The sequence below is a fragment of the Cicer arietinum genome, chromosome 4, assembly GCF_000331145.2.
Source record: "Cicer arietinum cultivar CDC Frontier isolate Library 1 chromosome 4, Cicar.CDCFrontier_v2.0, whole genome shotgun sequence".
NCBI classification, from domain to species: Eukaryota; Viridiplantae; Streptophyta; class Magnoliopsida; order Fabales; family Fabaceae; genus Cicer; species Cicer arietinum.
This window is the reverse complement of record NC_021163.2, coordinates 17,820,881-17,841,029: the sequence shown is the minus strand read 5'-3', so window position 1 is coordinate 17,841,029 and position 20,149 is coordinate 17,820,881. Positions and strand designations below refer to the sequence as shown.

At 25.7% G+C, this 20,149-nt stretch overlaps 2 protein-coding genes across 2 annotated transcripts; one reads left to right on the top strand and one right to left on the bottom strand.

Annotated features, from left to right (window-relative positions):
- Positions 1–9,549: 9,549 nt before the first annotated feature.
- Positions 9,550–12,517, top strand: LOC101496317 (glutathione S-transferase DHAR2-like). The gene is made up of 5 exons (XM_004497255.4): positions 9,550–9,707; positions 9,800–10,034; positions 10,195–10,312; positions 10,391–10,531; positions 12,201–12,517. The coding sequence occupies exons 1-5, from the start codon at positions 9,650–9,652 to the stop codon at positions 12,285–12,287; spliced, it is 639 nt and encodes a 212-aa protein (XP_004497312.1). The 5' UTR covers positions 9,550–9,649; the 3' UTR covers positions 12,288–12,517.
- A 3,746-nt stretch (positions 12,518–16,263) lies between these two features.
- Positions 16,264–18,006, bottom strand: LOC101495981 (uncharacterized). The gene is made up of 3 exons (XM_004497253.4): positions 17,854–18,006; positions 17,582–17,687; positions 16,264–16,712 (listed from the first exon to the last, which is right to left on the bottom strand). The coding sequence occupies exons 1-3, from the start codon at positions 17,890–17,892 to the stop codon at positions 16,552–16,554; spliced, it is 306 nt and encodes a 101-aa protein (XP_004497310.1). The 5' UTR covers positions 17,893–18,006; the 3' UTR covers positions 16,264–16,551.
- Between the last annotated feature and the right edge of the window lie 2,143 nt (positions 18,007–20,149).

The following is a 20,149-nucleotide window of genomic DNA, read 5'->3' as shown; positions in this document are numbered from 1 at the left end:
ACATATTTTCTTAACAACTCACTCCTATTTTTATTGCGAATATTTTATAAAATAACAACTTATTTTCTTAACAACTCTCTCCTATTTTTATTCCGATCTAATAAAAAAATTAATAAAATATTGTTAATATAATTAAAAAATAATAATAAAAATATTTAAAAAATATATAAAGTTTTAATAATATAATTTACTTTACTTTATTATTATTATTATTACTTTTATTATTATTATTATTAATATAATTTATTTTATTAATTAATTTATAAATAATATTCGGTATTCATTTATAACTACCGGAAATTTCAAAAAAGAAATTTCCGGTATTCATTTATAACTACCGGAAATTTCAAAAATGAAATTTCCGTTATTCATTTATAACTACCGGAAATTTCATTCATTCTGAAATTTCCGGTATTCATTTATAACTACCGGAAATTTCATTCATTCTGAAATTTCCGGTATTTATTTATAACTACCGGAAATTTCAAATGAAATTTCCGGTATTCATTTATAACTACCGGAAATTTCATTCATTCTGAAATTTTCGGTAATTTTTTTTTTTTTAAATTTTTACAGTTTTATCAAGGGTAGTTTCGACATTTAAAAATAAAATTTTTAAATGAGGGGGTACAAAGTTAATTGAGGGGGTACAAAAGCCAATTTTCGTCCAACTTTATTGGAATCGTGCTCGTGGTGCTTAAACATAGAAAATTTTACCGATATCCTCCAAATTATACTCCTACCCCCACATTTTACTTAAACTACTCATTTTATAAATTAATTCTTTTCCCACTCCACTACATTTAACATCGATTCCAGAAACTGAAAAAAAAATTTCAAAAAATAAATGTGATTTAGAAAGTTCAAAGAAATTTTTCTTTTAAATTTTTTTAGTATTAATCCCGAGCAAATGTTCAATGAAGAGGATTCTAATTGAGAGCAAATGTTCTTTGATAAATAAAATAAAATATTATCTTCATCTCTACCTTTATGTATAAGATTTTGTTGATCAAATATGGAAGTGAATAAAGTTGATAGTAATATTAAATTTATTGACAAATGATATTGTTTTTATAATTTAGAGCAAATAATTAATATTTTTACTATGTTTATTGTCAATTACAAAATAAGATATAAATTAATTAAGAATATATTATTAAAGAAATAAGTATCACATTTGGAAAATCAAAAGAAATTTTATGAAAATAGAGGAATTTTTTAAAATATTCTTAAATTTACAAAGAATAAGAAAGATCGATTTAACAGTAAATTATAATTATAAAATTCAATGTTTTATTTTATATTTAAATAACAAACATGTGTCTCAACAACACTTATCAACATTTCCTTTATAGAATTTCAATATGAACTTCAATACTTATTTTCAGAAAATAATTTCATTATAAACAGCACATAATTAACAAGAAAACAAATACGGTTTAAGCAAAATAAAATAAATATAACAAATACAGGTGAAAGTACTACTACGTGTATCAACAGGTTACTAGTATAAAATCTTGATCGTTGAATATTTGAATGTTTGTGATTAGCATTTCCTCATCGTGGGAAAATTAAGCAATTTGTCCACCTTAAAACTGTCCAAATAACACAACACATGCTCAATGAACACATGTTCAATGATCCGATGTTGACGCAAATATAATGGGAATTAAAGAAGTATGGTCCAACCAAAAGAAATAGAAAAAGTCGAAGGAGGTCACACTCAGTAATGCTTTGCCTTTGCAAAAGTTTTTATTTTTTTCTCAAAAGCAAAATTGCCTTTGCAAAAGGTTAAAATATGAGCTGATCCTAAACATTTGGTGGTACTTGGACATTATAAAAGATCCCGGTTCATTGTAGTGGTATAATCACGAATTTATACACATTAATAAATCTCTATCATTGATTTAAAATTAAAAGGTTCGAATTATATATACATTAAATTAGGTTTAATTGATCTTATTAATTAGGTTTAATTGGTTGCATAGTTTGGTGAGTAGAGGTTTTAAGTCTGACATAACGATCTAAAAGTAATTAATAACTAATTTATATTATAATTAATAATGCAGTCGAATATTGTTATAGACTATGATAGTGATAATGATGACAATAAAGATGATCAAGAAGTCGTCACTTTAGAAAATAACTAAAGGTGCGTTGATGAGCAAATTGAGACGATAGCGAGTTAATTCATTTAAGAATAATAAGGTTTTGTATAATATAAATAATTAGTTGAGGAGATTGGCATGTTAGCTTTGTGACCACTCAACTCAAGTGTTTTCCGTTAGTGTTGAATGATACCAACACGAGGATACAATAAGGATACCTCTCTATTTTGTTTTCTTTTGATTTTCATGCACTAAACAAGGTTGATTGAAAGTCATTCTTAATATTTTATTTTAAATAAGTTGTTTTTATAGAAATTTGATTTTTTTTTCTTCGTATTTTTCTTTAGTTTGTAGTCAGCTATGTTGTTTGTTATTTTGGTATAACGTTTGTTTGATTTTCTGTTTTGTATTATGTTTGTGGTTCAAATTGACAGATCAGTTTAATCTATTATAGATTCAATCAATAATGATTTAATCGTTAATACTACAAATCAGAAGGCATATATATTCTTGTTACTTTGATTATGTCAATATTTATAGCAATATGTCGTTATATATTATTAACTTAAATATTGTGAATTTGTTAATAGATTTATCATTTTCAGTCATTAACAACGTTTAATTTATGTTGTCGTCAATTTACTTTATCAATTTAAATAAATAAACATCTTTTTGTTGGTAAAAAAAATTATTTGAATTGTCGGTTCTTGTTTTCTTGTTGCAAATAAAATATTTAGAATAGAATTAAATAATTTTTTTAGTTTTTATAAAATTTTAATATATTTTTATTAGTCTTCACATAAAACATTCTTCAATTTTTAGGCCACAAAATTTTCCATCTTTTATGTTATTTGGTATATATATATATCCTTTGCTTTTTTGGATGATATTTCGAAATCATGTTTTTTAAACATCATAAATGTGTCATTTACAAAATTTTAGAATTTTATATGCTTAAAACTTTATATTTAATTTATTTATTGTTAAAAAGATACTAATTTTTTGTGAGGAGATTTTTTATAATATTATAAACTTTTCTTTAAAAAATATTAAAAAATTCAAATAATGCACATAAATTAGCGTCAAAATTGGACCAATAATTAAGAAAATAAAATTTTGGAGGCTAAAAACTGAAGAAAAGTTTTATGTGAACTAAAAAGATTCTAGTTTAAAACTATAATTTGTATTTTTTTACTTTAAAATGTAACTTTTACATTTAAGTTTATTACTCAACTCACCTTATCATAAAATATTTTTAAATATAAAACATTTTACATTCAATTCATTTTTAACTAAAATTAATTTATTTCAAAATTGATTTTATCTACTTACATCCAACCTAGATTCCTTAAAGTGAGCAAGTAAAATGTGAGAAAACCAATATTATTATTCATAAATTTGTTCCGATGTTTTACATTTAATGTATTAATTAATAACTAATATTTATTTTATTTTTTAAAGCGAGTGATTGACATTAAAGATCACTAAGTGTAACGAAACACAAACACTAAATAGAAGAGAGAGCTATTTATTTTAGTCCGAAGAAAATATTTGTGCTAAATATTTTATTTTTTTGGTTACTATTTGATACTCTTAGAGTGTATAGAGTGTGGTTCTTTTTTCCTGTTTTTGTTTCCCTATCTTGTCTCGTGTAACCAAAAAAAAATATACAAACACCAACCCCATTCACGTTTACAAATCTAAACAAATTCTATTGTGATCGTGTGGACCATGGGCTGGGAACATTATTCAATGCTTTTTGATTATTTATAGAAAATAGTACAAATAAACATTGTTTTTTATAAAATGATAATCTTTTATCATTTAAAATGATAACCTTTTATAATGTTTTTGGTTATAGTGGACAGGCGTGAAAAATGTGTAGTGTCGACAGAAATATTGAGAATCCCCTTTCAAAATAATGTGATGAAAAGAAATAATCTTCCATTGTTCGGTAAATATGATTTAGTGGATAGCTGCAAAGATCTTGATTTATACGGAGAGTTAAATTTTTAAAAAATTTACTTTTTTTTAAGGTGTGTTATGTGTAGGTTTTATTTCGTAACAAAAAAAAAAAAATTAAATCTCCAATGAAGAACAAACGTTTCCATTTATCTAAAAACTATGGATGTGGGGTCTTTTTTTTCAATACCCTCTTTTTGAAAAAAAAAAACACCAAAATACCCCCATTTGAAAAAAATATACCAAAATACCTCTTTTTTTAAAAATCGTGGGAAGTCGCCATTTGAAACTCGGGCTTCTTTAAGGAAGTCGCCATTCCAAATGGCGAAAAAAAAAAATAGAGCATTTTGGTATATTTTTTTCAAATGAGGGTATTTTTGTTTTTTGTTTTCAAAAAGAGGATATTGACAAAAAAAAAAACCATGGATGTGCACTTGCCCTCGGATAAAGAAACAATTTATTTAAAAATAATAATGTTAAATCTCACAATGAAGAACAAAAGGTTCCATTTATCTAAACACTATGGATATACACTGGCCCTCGAATAATTAAAAAACAATAAAAAAAATCAAATTTTCGACTTCAATTTTAATAGTTTAAAATACAATTCAGATAGGTAGTTAAAAAACATTTAGTCAGTGATTAATAAATAGTACAAGAAGACTTAACAAACTTATTAATTATAATTTAAAATAATTAATTATGATTTTGAATGTCATTAAATATCACTAGAAACTTAAAGTAAATTTAAATTCGTCAACTTTTACTTAACTAATAATTGTTTATCGATATTGTTAAGTTTGACGTGTTGTCAGAGTTTGAACATCTTCGAACTTTTCAATTGTGTAGGTTAAATATGATATAATTTACTATCTCTTTTAAAATAAAATAAAAATTTAAATATAATTAATTATGATTTTAAATGTCATTACCCTTTTACATAATAATTGTGTACTAATTAAAAATATAAATTTGTTTATAGAACTACAAAATAAATTTTTAAATTTAATAGAAATTAATAAATTATTTAACCATTTTATTAATAATAGATACTTGAATAAAGCTTGAGTATCGTTCAAAATTTAGAGATAGTTAATAAAAGAAAATGAATTAAATTTAAATTTTTAGAAATAAAAAAACTTAAAAATTGATATTTAATTCATTAAGTGCTAAAAAAATTAAATTTTTGTAAGAAAGATGTTTATAATTTTCTAGATATGGCTACAAAAAATAATTCTAAAATTAAAATGATACACATGAATTGATTTAAAAGTAGAGACACAAAATAAAAAATAAAAATTATAAAAAACTAACGAATTAATAATTTTTTATAAATATTAAAAATAAAATATTAAAATTTTATAACAATCAACTATATTTTTAATCTTTAATAAAATGCTATAAACTTTATCCGATGAAAAAATGTAGAGACAACAAGACTCTGTTGCATGTATTTTTTTTAATGAGTAGACAATCATTTGAATACTTAAAAATATTTGAATATTTCATTATAATATTTGAATATATTAAAATTATAAAAATATTTTTAATATATTTTTTTTAATTATTTTGATCTTTAAATTTATCTTCTATTAATTAATTCAGTACTTGTATAGATTTTTATTTTTTAATTATTGCGTAAAATTTATAATAAAACATACCTCGTGAATGTTTTTAAAGTTTCCATACTTCTAGCTATTTTCATGACATCTACGGTAGAGTATTTTTTCTATTTAGCACCAAATTAAATATTAAATAAGTATTCCATTATAGAGTATCAATTTGGTTGTTTATAAATAATGATGACAAACTAATGATGTAATCGTCTTTTTTTGGTGTTCATAATCCTCGTTTAGAGGACGAGTTGAAAGATTTATATTATTTTCAAATATTATGCTTAAATATTTTTTTGTTATTCAATTTTTTAAAAGTTCAATTTGATCTTATAATTTTAAAGTCATTTAATGTATGTTGATTATTTTTGTGAATTCTATTAGTCAAAATCAAATTAGTAATTTATAAAGACCGGATATATCGCATATGTGTAATATTATTTTATTTTGTAGTTATTTTATGTTTGATTTTAGGGATTAAACTAGACTTTATATTCATTAAAGGACCAAATTGAACATTAAGTATAAGTTAAAAAATCAAACTAAATATCCTTAAGTCTTAATTCAACTGATAAATGTCAATATTAATATACTGGACATCTTGTTTCATGTACAAACCAGGACCTTACAGTTAGAGAAAACTCACACTCGTCTTCGTTTTTATCGGGCATAAAACTTAAGTTTACATCTCTGCTATTGCACCCATCTCCGCTATCATACAATAATCAATGATCACACCATGTTATAAAATCAAACAATCATGTCTTAACTAAATTGGAAATTGATGACAAGATCATTCTGGTTTATAACCATATCATTCTGGTTTATCAAAATATCATTATGGTTTATAAAAATATCATTATGGTTTATCAAGATCATTCTGGTTTATTAAAAACAAAATTCTAAAAAAACGAAGATCATTCTAGTTTATTAAAAATAGAAGTCTGGAAAAATGAAGATCATTCTGGTTTATTAAAAACAGATGTTTGGAAAAACCAAGATAATTTTGGTTTATTAAAAACAAAAGTCTAGAAAAACGAAGATCATTATGGTTTATTAAAAACAAAAGTTTGGAAAAAAGAATATCATTCTAGTTATTTCATTTATAGGTGGATGTAAAATGAATCATTTTCCATAGTTCAAGCTTTAAGACAAATATATGTCAAGACTACTCAAAACAACGATCAAGCCCAAAAAGTATAGTTAAAGACCTTAAGAAGCAAACAACATCAAGATCAATCTCTAGATTGATGATTTATTAGCAAGGACAACTAGAACAACAAGGACAATATTACTGCACATTTTTACTAAAAAGTACATTATGTTTATGAGACAAAGAACTGACACTAGACAACTACTAAATCACCCATCCATATTTTTCATACAACATAAAACCAATAACGTTCTGGTTTTACAGAAGAACATTATTGTTGTTCTCTTTTAAATACATAATTGAAATATATCATTTTCTATAGTCCAAACCACAATTTAAAGAGTATCAAGACTGCTCCAATCAATGGTGAAACCCATAACTCAAGCTGAATGTCCAAAGGAGGAAAACAAACTCAAGATTGATCTCTAAATTGGTAAGTTGCAAGTAAGGACACAAGTACATTGTGCTTACAATATTCTACATAAGGTCTTGGATAATTCTTATTTGAAACAGTGTCAATTGACATTTTACAACTCATTCACGTTTTTCATCAGGCTTACCTTTGATTATTTGCATACACAAATCACATTTCTTTATAAACTAATTTGTTTTATTTACTTATAACATGTCCATAATATTTTGGATATTATGTTTCAACCAAAATTGATATTTAATTAATTTAAATTAAGCACATGAATCAAAAATTTAAAAGGGTCACAATTCAAACCCCTCATTTATTATGATTGACATTGCTACTTCAACAAGAGCCTATGACCTAACTTATACTCCTATATTTATAACATATATAAAAGGTATAAGTGAAAATAAGTTAAGCCGACTGACAGAAGCCTACGACCTAGCTTTCGTCAGGTCCATGCCAGACCATATATTTTTTATACAAACAAGGACAATATTTCTAAAAAAGAAAATCTATTTAGTTAAAAATGTCATTCTACAAGCCACATAAAAAAACTTTGTAGGTGTATCAGACTGACCTATTTAAATAAATATAAATAATATTTTTTATTACTAATATAATTATTACATTAATTTTTTATCTTTTTGTTAGATATTGAACTTTTTGTAATTCAAGCATATTAATCTTATTTTATTTTTTTACATGGAATTAAAGTAGGGTATCATATAAAGTTGAACTTTTTAAAATGTTATCTAAAAAATCAAAATAAAACTTAATTTAATTAACATATTAATTCATTAGTCTAATTAAAGATATGTTTGATAATTTATTTAAATATATTAAAATTAAATAGACTTTTAAGTAGGCTAACATGTCATACTAGACATCTAGGCCAAACTCGAGCCTAAAAAGTAAGTCTATAATAGGTCATATACCAGAATTAAGTCTTTATTTTTTTGGACATATCATACTCAAGCATTACAAAGTCTAACTCGGCCTACCTTATTCTCATGCCTAATCAAAGGAATACACCATTTTGGAAATAAACCATCAATTTAGTGTTTTAACTATTACTCTCTCTAAATTAGTCATTAAACTATTAAATTCTACTAAAAGGTTCGTAAACTATTACTCGATCCAACTATATAATTCCTTTTTTTAATTTATATGTTTAGATGTTTGTCGATTTGACAAATTTTAACTATTTAATCATTAAACTATAAAAATATACATCAATATCCTCTAAATTATCATAAAACATAATAATTTAGTTTATCACTTAAACAAATAAATCAATTAAATTATTTCATATTCCCACATGATTAATATGATGTAAACAAATAAACCAAGTAGACCTTGCTTAAATCAATAAACCAATATGGAAAACGGAAAACAAATAAATGTTATGTAAGCTAGTAAATTAGAAGAGTTCATTAAACTAATAAATAAAAATTAATTACGTGTCAGCTGTAAACTTGAATGAATATTTGAAACAGAAATGTGAAATATGAAGATGAGTGTTGATCTTTACAAAAATACCCGAAAGAATAATTGGTATGCTAGTTTAGTTGGTGTATTGTTTTCACTTGCTTATTTATTTTTTTGTTTTGTTTTGTTAATGAATTAAATTGTTTGTTATGATAAAGTTTAAATTGTAGACAACATCGTGTGATACGACTGTAGTATTACATTTGCAGCGGTGTAGATATCGCAACTCTCACATTTACAATGGTCTCAACCACAATCATAACTTAATGTCATGGTTTGATGACTAAATAAATAAAAAATAGACAATTGATGGACATCCAAACAAGAAAATTGATCTAAAAACTAAATAGTTTGATTGAATAACACTTTGGTGAGATAATAATAGATTTTAATAGTGTAGAGATTGACGTAAAGAATAGATAATAATAGATTTTAATAGTGTAAAGACCAACGTAAAGAATAGACGGATATAAATAGAACAATAATTCAATAACTAAATTGATAATTTATACCCATTTTGATGTAACCTTTTTATTTTCCAAAACTAATCTTATTCTTCAAATTTAATACTTCATCTCATTATAATTAAAGCAATTGATTATTTTACGAAAATTATATAAATGAAATAGACTTTTATCAATTAAAAGAATAATTAATTTTAAAATAATTAATTTTAAAAAACACCAATTATATAGAGACGGAAAAGAGTAAATAACAATATACAAATACATTAGCTTAATAATAAAAGAAAAAAACAGAGGAGTAGGCGCGTGGATGTAGTAAAAAGGACGGGGGTGCAAATTCCTAATTCCTATAAATATGATGTGAAGGCAGCAGATGATAAAAAACAACACTTCATTTTTATTTAATTTCATCGATCCATCATTCATTCATTCGTTAATCGCAAATGGCTCTCGAGGTTTGTGTCAAGGCTGCTGTTGGTGCTCCAAATGTTCTTGGAGACTGTACGCCTCCCTCTCTCTCTCTCTCTCTCTATCATGTTGCTTATACTTTTCCGTTACTTTTATTCAACTTGGGTTTTTTGTTTTGATTCCAGGTCCATTTTCTCAAAGGGTCCTCTTAACTTTGGAAGAGAAGAAGATCCAATTCAACACTCACCTAATTGATGTCAGTAACAAACCCCAATGGTTTTTAGAAGTCTATCCTGACGGGAAGGTTCCAGTTCTCAAGATTGATGATAAATGGGTTCCCGATTCTGATGTTATTATTGCCATTCTCGAAGACAAATACCCACAACCCCCTCTCGCTACTCCTCCTCAATTTTCCTCAGTGTATCATCCTCTATTTATTTCCTTTCTGACTTTACTTTTTTAACTCATTTTACTTTACTCTATATCTATTCAATTTCATCGATGTCAACAAATAAATTTGTACATGTTGTTGTAAACATCATATTATTTGAATTGAGGAAGTTCTTCTTCACACTTGCAGGGGATCAAAGATATTTGGCTCATTCGTCAGCTTTCTGAAGAGCAAGGATGCAAATGATGGAACAGAGCAAGCATTGGTGGCTGAACTCAATGCTTTAGAGGAACATCTTAAGGCTCATGTATATATTTAAATTTATCATCAATAACTTTTTTTTTTATTGTTAATTTTTTAAGTAATATGTTGGAGGTATTGTCAGGGTCCTTATGTTGCTGGGGAGAATATCACTGCTGTTGATTTGAGTTTGGCACCAAAACTATACCATCTTGTGGTAGCACTTGGCCATTTCAAAAATTGGACTATTTCTGAGAGTTTGACTCATGTCCACAACTACATCAAGGTACACACTTGTTTTCTCTAATGAGATTTTTCAGTGTCAAATTTATCATGCCAACTGTTTTTTCTTGTACTTTTGATACTACTGTTGAAACTTCTTCATAACGTTTTTATTCGTTACTTATAGAATTATGTAGTCAACATAAAGTGTGTTGAAAGGAAAAACACAACAATTGAAAAACTGGTCTTTGTTTTAAAGCAAAAATTGACTTGTTTGCCTATGAATAGTTCTAATCATTATTTTGCATCAAAGCTTTATGCAGACAGGGTTTTCATGGACATATATAGTTTCTACATCCTACTGTTCATGTAAATCAACCTATCATTATCTTGTAGTAGGTTCTGTGTGAACTGTGAATTCTATTGGCTGGTGAAACTCATTCTTAAGTAGAGTAAATCTCTATTTTGGTCATGGTATTTTTAATCATTAAATTATTTCTCAGAAGATTATTACATCCATTTGGTTATTGAATGATAGTTTTTTTTTTTAAAACAAATTAGTCCGAAAGTTATTATTTATTGCGATCAAATTGATGTCATTCAATGACAGGAATTTGTTAGAGGACCAATTTGATGTCACCAATCTTTCCAGAACCAAATTGCTGTTCACAAAAATATTTCCAACATCAAATTATGGGTTTTCTATGCCTGCTTGTCTGCTTGAGTCATGATAAAATTGGTGTCCAAAGTTTACTTCCTTCCCATACTTCTTTCATCCATATCAAAATGTTTGAAGGGTATGCTTTTAAGTTAACATAAATCTTCCTAGCTTTAATTTAAAAAACTTCACTCCATAAAGTAATTTAACCTTCATGAATGCACCACATTTCTGTGGTTAATCTGCAAGTCAAGAACCTTCCTATACATAATCATGCGTTGTGTCGTCACTTGTGGTGATATAAGTCAATAATTTCCTGGCTTTTGTGGTAACCAAAATACTATCTTGCATCACTTGGATGTTCTACCAAAATATTTGGGAGAGCTGGTCTGTCTTTCATTCTCTATTTCTGAAATAGATCATGATGATAAATATATTATAGCTTTATCTTGAATCAGGGTTTTTAACCTTAGATATTGGATAGATATTCCTTTTAGGGAAGTTGCTCTTTCAGACATTCTGTATTAGTATATAACATTTTTTTAACATCTTCAAGTGCTTTATTTTATCTCTTCTTTTTTTGTTTAAGATTGTAATATTTTTTCTTCTCTCTTCCTGAACTTATCCTCCTACTTTCTCTGATAAAATATCTACTTTTATCCAAAAAGTGAAAAGCTTGCTTTTCTCTGCCCGGTTTCACTCTTAACAAAAATTTACCAAGCTTTTTCTTTCTGTCTTATCATGACAACAAATACTGTCTTCTGCTGTTCTCAGCTGATTATTGTGTACACCTAAATGCATAAGGTCATCAAAGGTTTTCGCACTATTTCTACTGCAGTGTATTCTGCCCCTCCTTTAAAAACCCAAGTTTGATAACTTTCTATGCAACAAATTGTTAGCTTGATCATTGCATTATTTGTTGATGAAGCTTATTACCGCATCAAGTTAGACCTTTCATCAATTGCAACTGAAATCTTTTGCATTTGGTAAAGAAAAAGATGTAATTGCTAGTTTGAAAAGTATCATTAACTGTATATGATTTGGTCGGTTGATGGATAGTTATGTTATATTGCAGTTGCTCTTCTCTCGTGAATCGTTTGAGAAAACCAAGGCTGCAGAGGAATATGTCATCGCTGGATGGGCACCAAAGGTCAATGCATGAAGTAGCTCGAAATTATGAGTTTAATGAACACCTGACGTGTACTGTGATTTGAACATTGTTACGAAATAAGAATAGGATGATGTAATTTAGCATTTTGAAGGGTTGATGTGTGCAGTTTCTCTTAGATATAATAATTGTGTTGTTTGTTGGTGTGTTTTGTTAATCCACTGGCTGGCTTGAATGTGTTCAAAACCTTATGTTCTGTTTATTTTTCATGTTTCTTCTTTTTATTTTCACTTCAACTAAAAATGCAACAATAGTCTTAAGTTACCTGTTGACAATAAGTAGTTAGAGTTTGGAGGGTCCAATAACACTATGCTGAACTGATTGGACTGTTAACATGTCTCATATGTTAACCTGAGTGCTGATTAGATCAATAATATAGTTAGAAGTTATTAAGTATCTCCTTTTGTTTGACCATTCTTTCAATTCTACTTACCCAATTATTTACATTTATTCAAGATGGCTATCAACTTTCAGTTTTTTGCTAGCTGATGAATACTGTGGTACAACTTAGTTTTAGTTTATTGTAATACGACATGATTTGTTCTAGACTGTTTTTATTTTCATTTTTAATTGTAAATTATCGCCATATTTTAGGTTTCCAACGAGTTCTCCATTAACTTAAACTATAGTATAGGATACATGTGACCCTTTATGTAACTATGATAATCGCTTTCCCTTTTTTATTGTGAACTATTATAAGAATTGTTTAATCTCATCAATTGTTGAAGCCTCAGTAAGTGGTGCACTAAATAACAGGTTATACGGTGAAATCCAATGCAATGATATTTGGATACTCCTAATTTCATTCTACCCTTCATTTTTCCCCTATCACCAATATATTTCATCTTTACATCGTCCTCTATAATGGACACACACAAAAACAAAATTGGCCAAAAACTGAGTTCAACTGGATTTGGACATCCAGTTTATTACCATAATACTTGTAGAATAAGATAATCCAAACCTTATTTGAAATATAAAGTTAAACCTGATTTTGGTTTAGTATTAAATTATATTGTTATATGATTGGTTTAGACATGTTTTTTTAATATTAATTAGTGATTAGTTGTTATTGTTTTTTGAAATTAAAAAAGCTTGAAGCCCAAAAAACAGACTAAATTAAAATTAAATGAGGATGAATAAGATCATGATGTAAACTCTCCAGAATTTGACAGGCCAACTTCATTCTTTGGTTATATTGGAATTGAACACCTATTATTAAATTATGATAGATATATCAAACTGCCACATTCAAACGCTCTTGTATAAGGTTGTTATATTTTATTAGTGAAAAATTGAATTTGTGATATTAACACTAAAAAAATAGTTGAACTCGTCACATTTTTATAACTACTCCCAATTCCACAAGTGACCCAATATTTCTTAATATAAGTGAGACTTAAAAATAAAATTTAATACATATAGTCAGTGGTGGAGTTTCAACTGAAATATTAGTGTGGTTAAAATTTTAAAATTTAATAAGAAAATAAAAAGGTATAATGTTTTATTGTATATAAAAATTTTAAGTTGTAAAATTTTAAAAATATATAGACGATCAAACTCTTAATGTCTATTAGATAAGGATAATAGATCAAATTTTGGTTAATAATTTTAATAAAAATTAATTTTTAAAAATCTATTTTATTTTTCAAACACTAATTTTTTTAGAGTTTAATTGTTATATTTTGTCGATGTAAACAATTTTACACTATCAACACATTGCAACAATTCATAAGTGTGACTTTAAAAGTAATTATGATAAATATCAAACTATTTTATTAATTTGATAATTATGATTAATTGGCAGTGTAAAATATATTTACATCATCGATACATACAAATTAAATCAAAAAAATTTATACTATTAATACAACTTTCTTAACTACAAGCATAAAATCAATACATATAATTATTAAAATATAGTTAAACGCAACACATTATTTAAGATATCAATATTATAATGTGTTGATAAAAGATAATTGTTTGATTTGAGTACGGTCTATTTTAAACTATATTTAAATAAATAAATGTCGTATTTATTGTTTTAGTTCAACTTTGAACTCAAACTCATAAAAAAATATCAAACTAATTTAATTAGTTTTTGTTAAATTTTTTGAATGATAGAATCATTTGGTTTGATTTCTATATCTCTATATAAAATTCACAACTTACATAGATGAAATTTAAATTGGAAAATTTAGTTTATTTTATAATTATAATAGTTGTTTTTATAATTTTTTTAATAAATAATTCTCTATGATTTTTTTTATAATAGATATTTAAGTTATAATTTGGTCAACAAAATTTGATGATGGATGTATTTGGTATACTATATGAATCAAATAGATTAATTTGTATTGATCAAATTAAAAGTCAAATTTATATTATAAAAAAAATAATGTTATTGAAACACAAAACTTAACATAAAATAAAATACAAATATAATATTGTGTACAATATTAAAAATTAAGTTTTATATTTATGTTTCAATATACAATATTGTATTTATATTTCGTTGTGTTCTTATAATATTATGATTTAAAGTAGTAATATTCAAAAAAAAATTATTGTGGATTGTCATGGCCATCCTATATTTTCAAGAAACTCTCTTGTACATGGACTTTTGTTTATTAAAAAATCAACAATATATAAATTTTTGTTTTGTAAATTTATAGGGATAACTTTAGTAATCTTATCCTTGAATTAATCATGCCCAAATCACTTCAGCTAACAAAGTCAATCTTAGCATATCCTTAATTACTAGTTTGAAAGTCAACGTATCCTTAATTATTCAACTCCAATAGTTATTGAATCTTTTTATCCGTCAACGACGTTAAATTCAATTTTTGACGAATTCACTGTTAAAGTTGGGTCAAGCCGACATAAAAGGTATGTCGGAAAAGAACGATATTTTCACAATTTAATAATAATAAATTTATGATTGTTGACTTTTTTTAACCGTTAATTTGTATATGAAATACATTTTGTTTCTCTTCATTTTTTTTTTCACAATTTTTATTACACATTTTTTTTAACCTTTCATTAACAATACTTTTTACTTATTTTTTCATCTTATTGTTTTAAAAAAAATTGTTTGTGGCAAATAATCTTCAACAATATTAGTTGCATTTTATGCAAAATTATCACCATTCTAATATTTAAAATTCTCGGTAACCATTACCACCAACATATCTCAATATGTTCTATAGACCTCAAATGAATACTCAAGATAAAGATCAACGTTCTAATTTTCAAAATTCCCAATTATCATAACCACCGACCAATCCCAATATGTTTATGAACCTCAAACTAATTAGACCTATGCTAGAGTGTCAAGTTCCACCGTTTTATATTTAAGTTGGTCTTACAAATACTATTGTCGAAGAGGGAGAAGAACATAATGGTCAAAAAAAATCTTGAGAGTTATTTACAATGGATGAAGATTGTCATGTATTTAACATTTAATACTATCGATTAGGTCTATGTTAGAGTGTCATGTATTGAACATTTAATTTTTACTATTTTTATAAAAATTTAAGTTTAATTTTATTTTAAATTTAAATTAAAATAATGTATAATAATATTAATTAAAATATTTAAATTAATATTTTAAGTATTGTAATAAAATTAAATATAAATAAAATATTAATATATAAATTAAAGTTGTAAGATTTAATATAGTTCTTTAAAAGTTAAATTATTATAATAAAAAATAAATAAATTTGTTTTAATATGATGTTGTACGGTAAATCTTATTTAATAAATGTTTAGTTTACCGTTTGATATGCTTTAAAGAGAAGCAGTGATGTGAAGAAATGATGTCAAGTTGGAACTCAGCGTTTCATTATATCAAACTTATCCAACAGACACAGTTTTATTATTCTATTTTTTCGCTAAAGACAATTTATTTAAGAGTCTCGATGGAGAATATTTATTAAATACATCGAATCTAAGTGGAACACTAAAGACATAAGGAAGACAACATGTTTTATTCCGAAAAATACATAAATGACATGAATATATATTTACAAATTTGAAATCATACTACAAGGGCTGACATGACATTTTTGTTATTCTTAATAATTCCAATATATACCATAATAATGTAGAGGACCAACAACATGTACCATAATTGTGCATAACTGTAGCATAGCTAGTGATTATAAAGTAGCTAGAGTCCTTCCTCGAGTAAGTGTTTTTTGGCATGTTGCATCATCGATCTCACTCAAGTACCCAAATTGATCATTTTCAACAATTATTAGTCGTCCTCTTGTGAAGCTTTAGACGAGTCTTTCTCAGCTGAAATCATCTTCTCTAACATTTGAGTTGTCTCTTCCTTCGACATCATCCCCTCTTTACTCTTCGACTTCATGTAAGGTTCAAAAAATTCCTTGTTTTCCTTCTCAAGTTCATTCCACACTGCACGCATTTAATTATCAATTGATGTCATATGTTTCATAGCTATAATTAATATATGATCGTATACGTTGATCATAATATATTTTCGACATATGCACGTGCATGCTTGTGTTTAGTCGTTTTTCTTGGATATATAGCTATTGAGGTATCTATTCAAAAAATTAAATTAGCTAGAGAAATTGCGTCACTAAATTTTGTGACGAAGTAATAAGATAGAGATTTCAACTTTTCTATCATTAATTTTCATTTTTTTAGTGTATGAAACATCATATCCACGCATATTTTTTTGTTTGAGAAAAAGACGATTCGAAAGAATTTACCAACAAAGTGTAAGGTTTGTGTAATTTGTTTAATTCTACTAGTTTATGATCTCATTAATCCGACAATTTTATACATTTTTTTGAAAAAGATTCTAAATTTGACACGTGTATAATGATAACACTGAGTAGAAGGAGCTCATAGAAAAAACTTAAAAGTACATTAATTAATTTATATATATATATATATATCTTGAAATCCTTTTTGAGTCAATCTTGAAAATTAGTATCACAAGTTGGATTTGAGATCCTAAAGAAATTACAATTTAAATTGTTAATGATCAACTTTATTCACCGCTCAATATCTTTCAAATTGTCTTATTAATTAAGTTGTCAAAGTGAGCTATAGCAAAAGAAGAATTAGTCTCAACTAATAATTTCATCTGATTAAATTCAAAGACATTGTTATGTATGCGCGTGTACTATTATTAATTATAAAAAAATCTCATATATATATCTTGAATTTTGCACGCTGAAGATCAATATATATATATATGTGTGTGTGTGTGATGTTGTATTTTTTTAAGAATATGGAGAGAGTAGAAATCATACCGGTGGATGTTATAATAGGATTTATATTTGCATGTTTAGAGAGTGCTTCCATGCATTCTTCTTTAGTCATGTGAAAGATCAAACACTTTTCGATCAGGTGCTGCACCTACATATTCAATATGTAGAAATTAATCATATACTTTGTCAACATGCATATACTACTCTCAATACTTAGTTTATATGATCGTTGTTTAATTATAGGATTACCACACCAAAGGAAATAGTGAATTAGATAATTAATTAATATAATAATTGAAGCTATATAGCTATACCATGTGAATGTATGAAGCCGAAGAAGAGGAGTCTCCCATGATCTAAACTAGCTCTTAAAAGTATTGTAGCTACTAACTAGGTGCAACTATATATAACAAGATTCTAAATTAATACTATATGTTGGATGATTTATAGAAGTAAGTATAAGAAGAGCAAATGGTAGAAAGAAAATAGAGGAGAATATAAGAAGAGGGTGCATGATGGGGGTGGGACCCAGAGTCCCACGTGGGAGATAAATGTTAATTGGCTAGGAGAGGATTAGAGGAGATTATAAAAGATGTTTTTGTCAAAATTTTGCGTTAGACCAAACCCCCCTTCACGTGATTTGTGGGACACACGTAATCCTCCAAACAACACTATTTCCGTTACTTTTCAATTCTCTTATGACATTTAAAAAATTAAATAGTAATTTTGTTGTTTTTTATAAAATGATTTGTCTTTTTATGATAATTTGTTTTATTTATTTATTTATCATCTCATTTTATGTTGATATATAATAAATAGTTAATAGTATTATTTAATAAAATAATAGTTAATAGTATTATTTAATAAAATAATAGTTTTTATTTTTGAAAAATAATTGTCAAGGTTGCATTAAATTTTAGAAAACAAATAAAAGAAACAATATTTTTTACATAAGCAACAATTAAGAAGAACGGATCAGAAACTAGAGTGTGACTCTTCCACATCTCGTTCCAACACTTTCACTGCAAGTCCGTTCTAATATTCTAACCATGGATTTTATGTTATTATAATTTTGTATTTTTTATTGTATCTTAATTTATTATATAATTTTTTTGACATGACACTCAATCGTTGGTGATTGGTGAATAAGCTTCTTAGGGGGTGGGTATTCCACATTTCCATTTCCACTTGCATATCCAAAGTGTACTATATTCCCATTTACATGTCTGTTTACTCATCAGTCTTATTTTTCAATGTTTATAATTGCTGCATAATTTATATATATATATTTAATGATAACTTCTACGGTACTATAAAAAAAATCAATAATATTAAAATTTTAATCAATAATTAAATTTGTTTTTTTTTTTAATTAAACTAGCTAACGTCAACCATATTCATGTCAGCATTTATATATTATATAATAAAAATTGACTAAAGTAATAGTACTAATAGGTTTGTCTATTGAATTTAGTTTCTAATAATTATATAAATTATTTTTATAATTAAAAAATTTAATTAAAAATCATAATAAATCAAAAAAAATTCAAAGTACAAAATTTATGATGTTAAATCTGTAACCTAGCCACACTAATTCATTAAAATCATATCATTTAATTATTGATCAATTAATTTGATGTTTTTAAAACATATCAATTTGTAAATATACAGTAAAAATCTCTATATTTAATTATAATATTAATTGTTAATTTAAAATAGACATTTAAAGAACCCACAAAAAAGTAATTGTGTAATTTTTTGCAAATCTTTAATTTTCCTTCAAATTTTTTTTCCTTAACAATTATGAATGAAAATAGGTCAAACCTAATAGAGGTCGATGACCTAGCCTATGTCATACTCAGGTCAGGCCAAAACTTTTTTCTTAAATAGAGAAAGTCAAAGCTGTTAAAAAAGTATAAATAGTTAAAAATATCATGCTACATATATATATATATATCACCTAATAAGTCTTTTAAGTTGGCCTATTTAAATAAATATAAATAATATCTGTTATTGCTATAATTATTATATTTAATTTTAATTTTTTTGTCATATATTTAACTTTTAGAAATTTATGCATATTAACTTTATTTAATTTTTGATATATTTAAATGTATTATTATAAAATATAATTTAAGTATAATGTTTATACAATCATATTATTCAAAATGTGATGTTAAATATCAAAATATAACTTAATTTCATTGACATATTAATTCATTAATCTATTTAAACATATGTTTGATTACTTATTCAAAAATATTAACCTAAAATTAGTTTTTAATTAGACTAACATACCCGAGCCTTACAAAATTTAACTCGGCTCAACCTATTTTCACCCATAATCACAATTATATTAATATAAATTAGTTACTCGTAGAGATTAATACCACGTGTACTCGGTCAATTCTTTGTTTTGTTCTAAAAGCACCATATGACATTTTACGAAACTCCCATGACTCATGATCAAAGTTTTTTTTACTCCGAAGTTCGTAAATTAAGTGAAAATAGGTGAATAAAAAAGTTGTTAGGTGAATGATTTTCATCCATATATTTTGTTATCTCAGGCTTCGAAAACTTTTGGTGGAAATGGCATGTATGGGGTGGGTC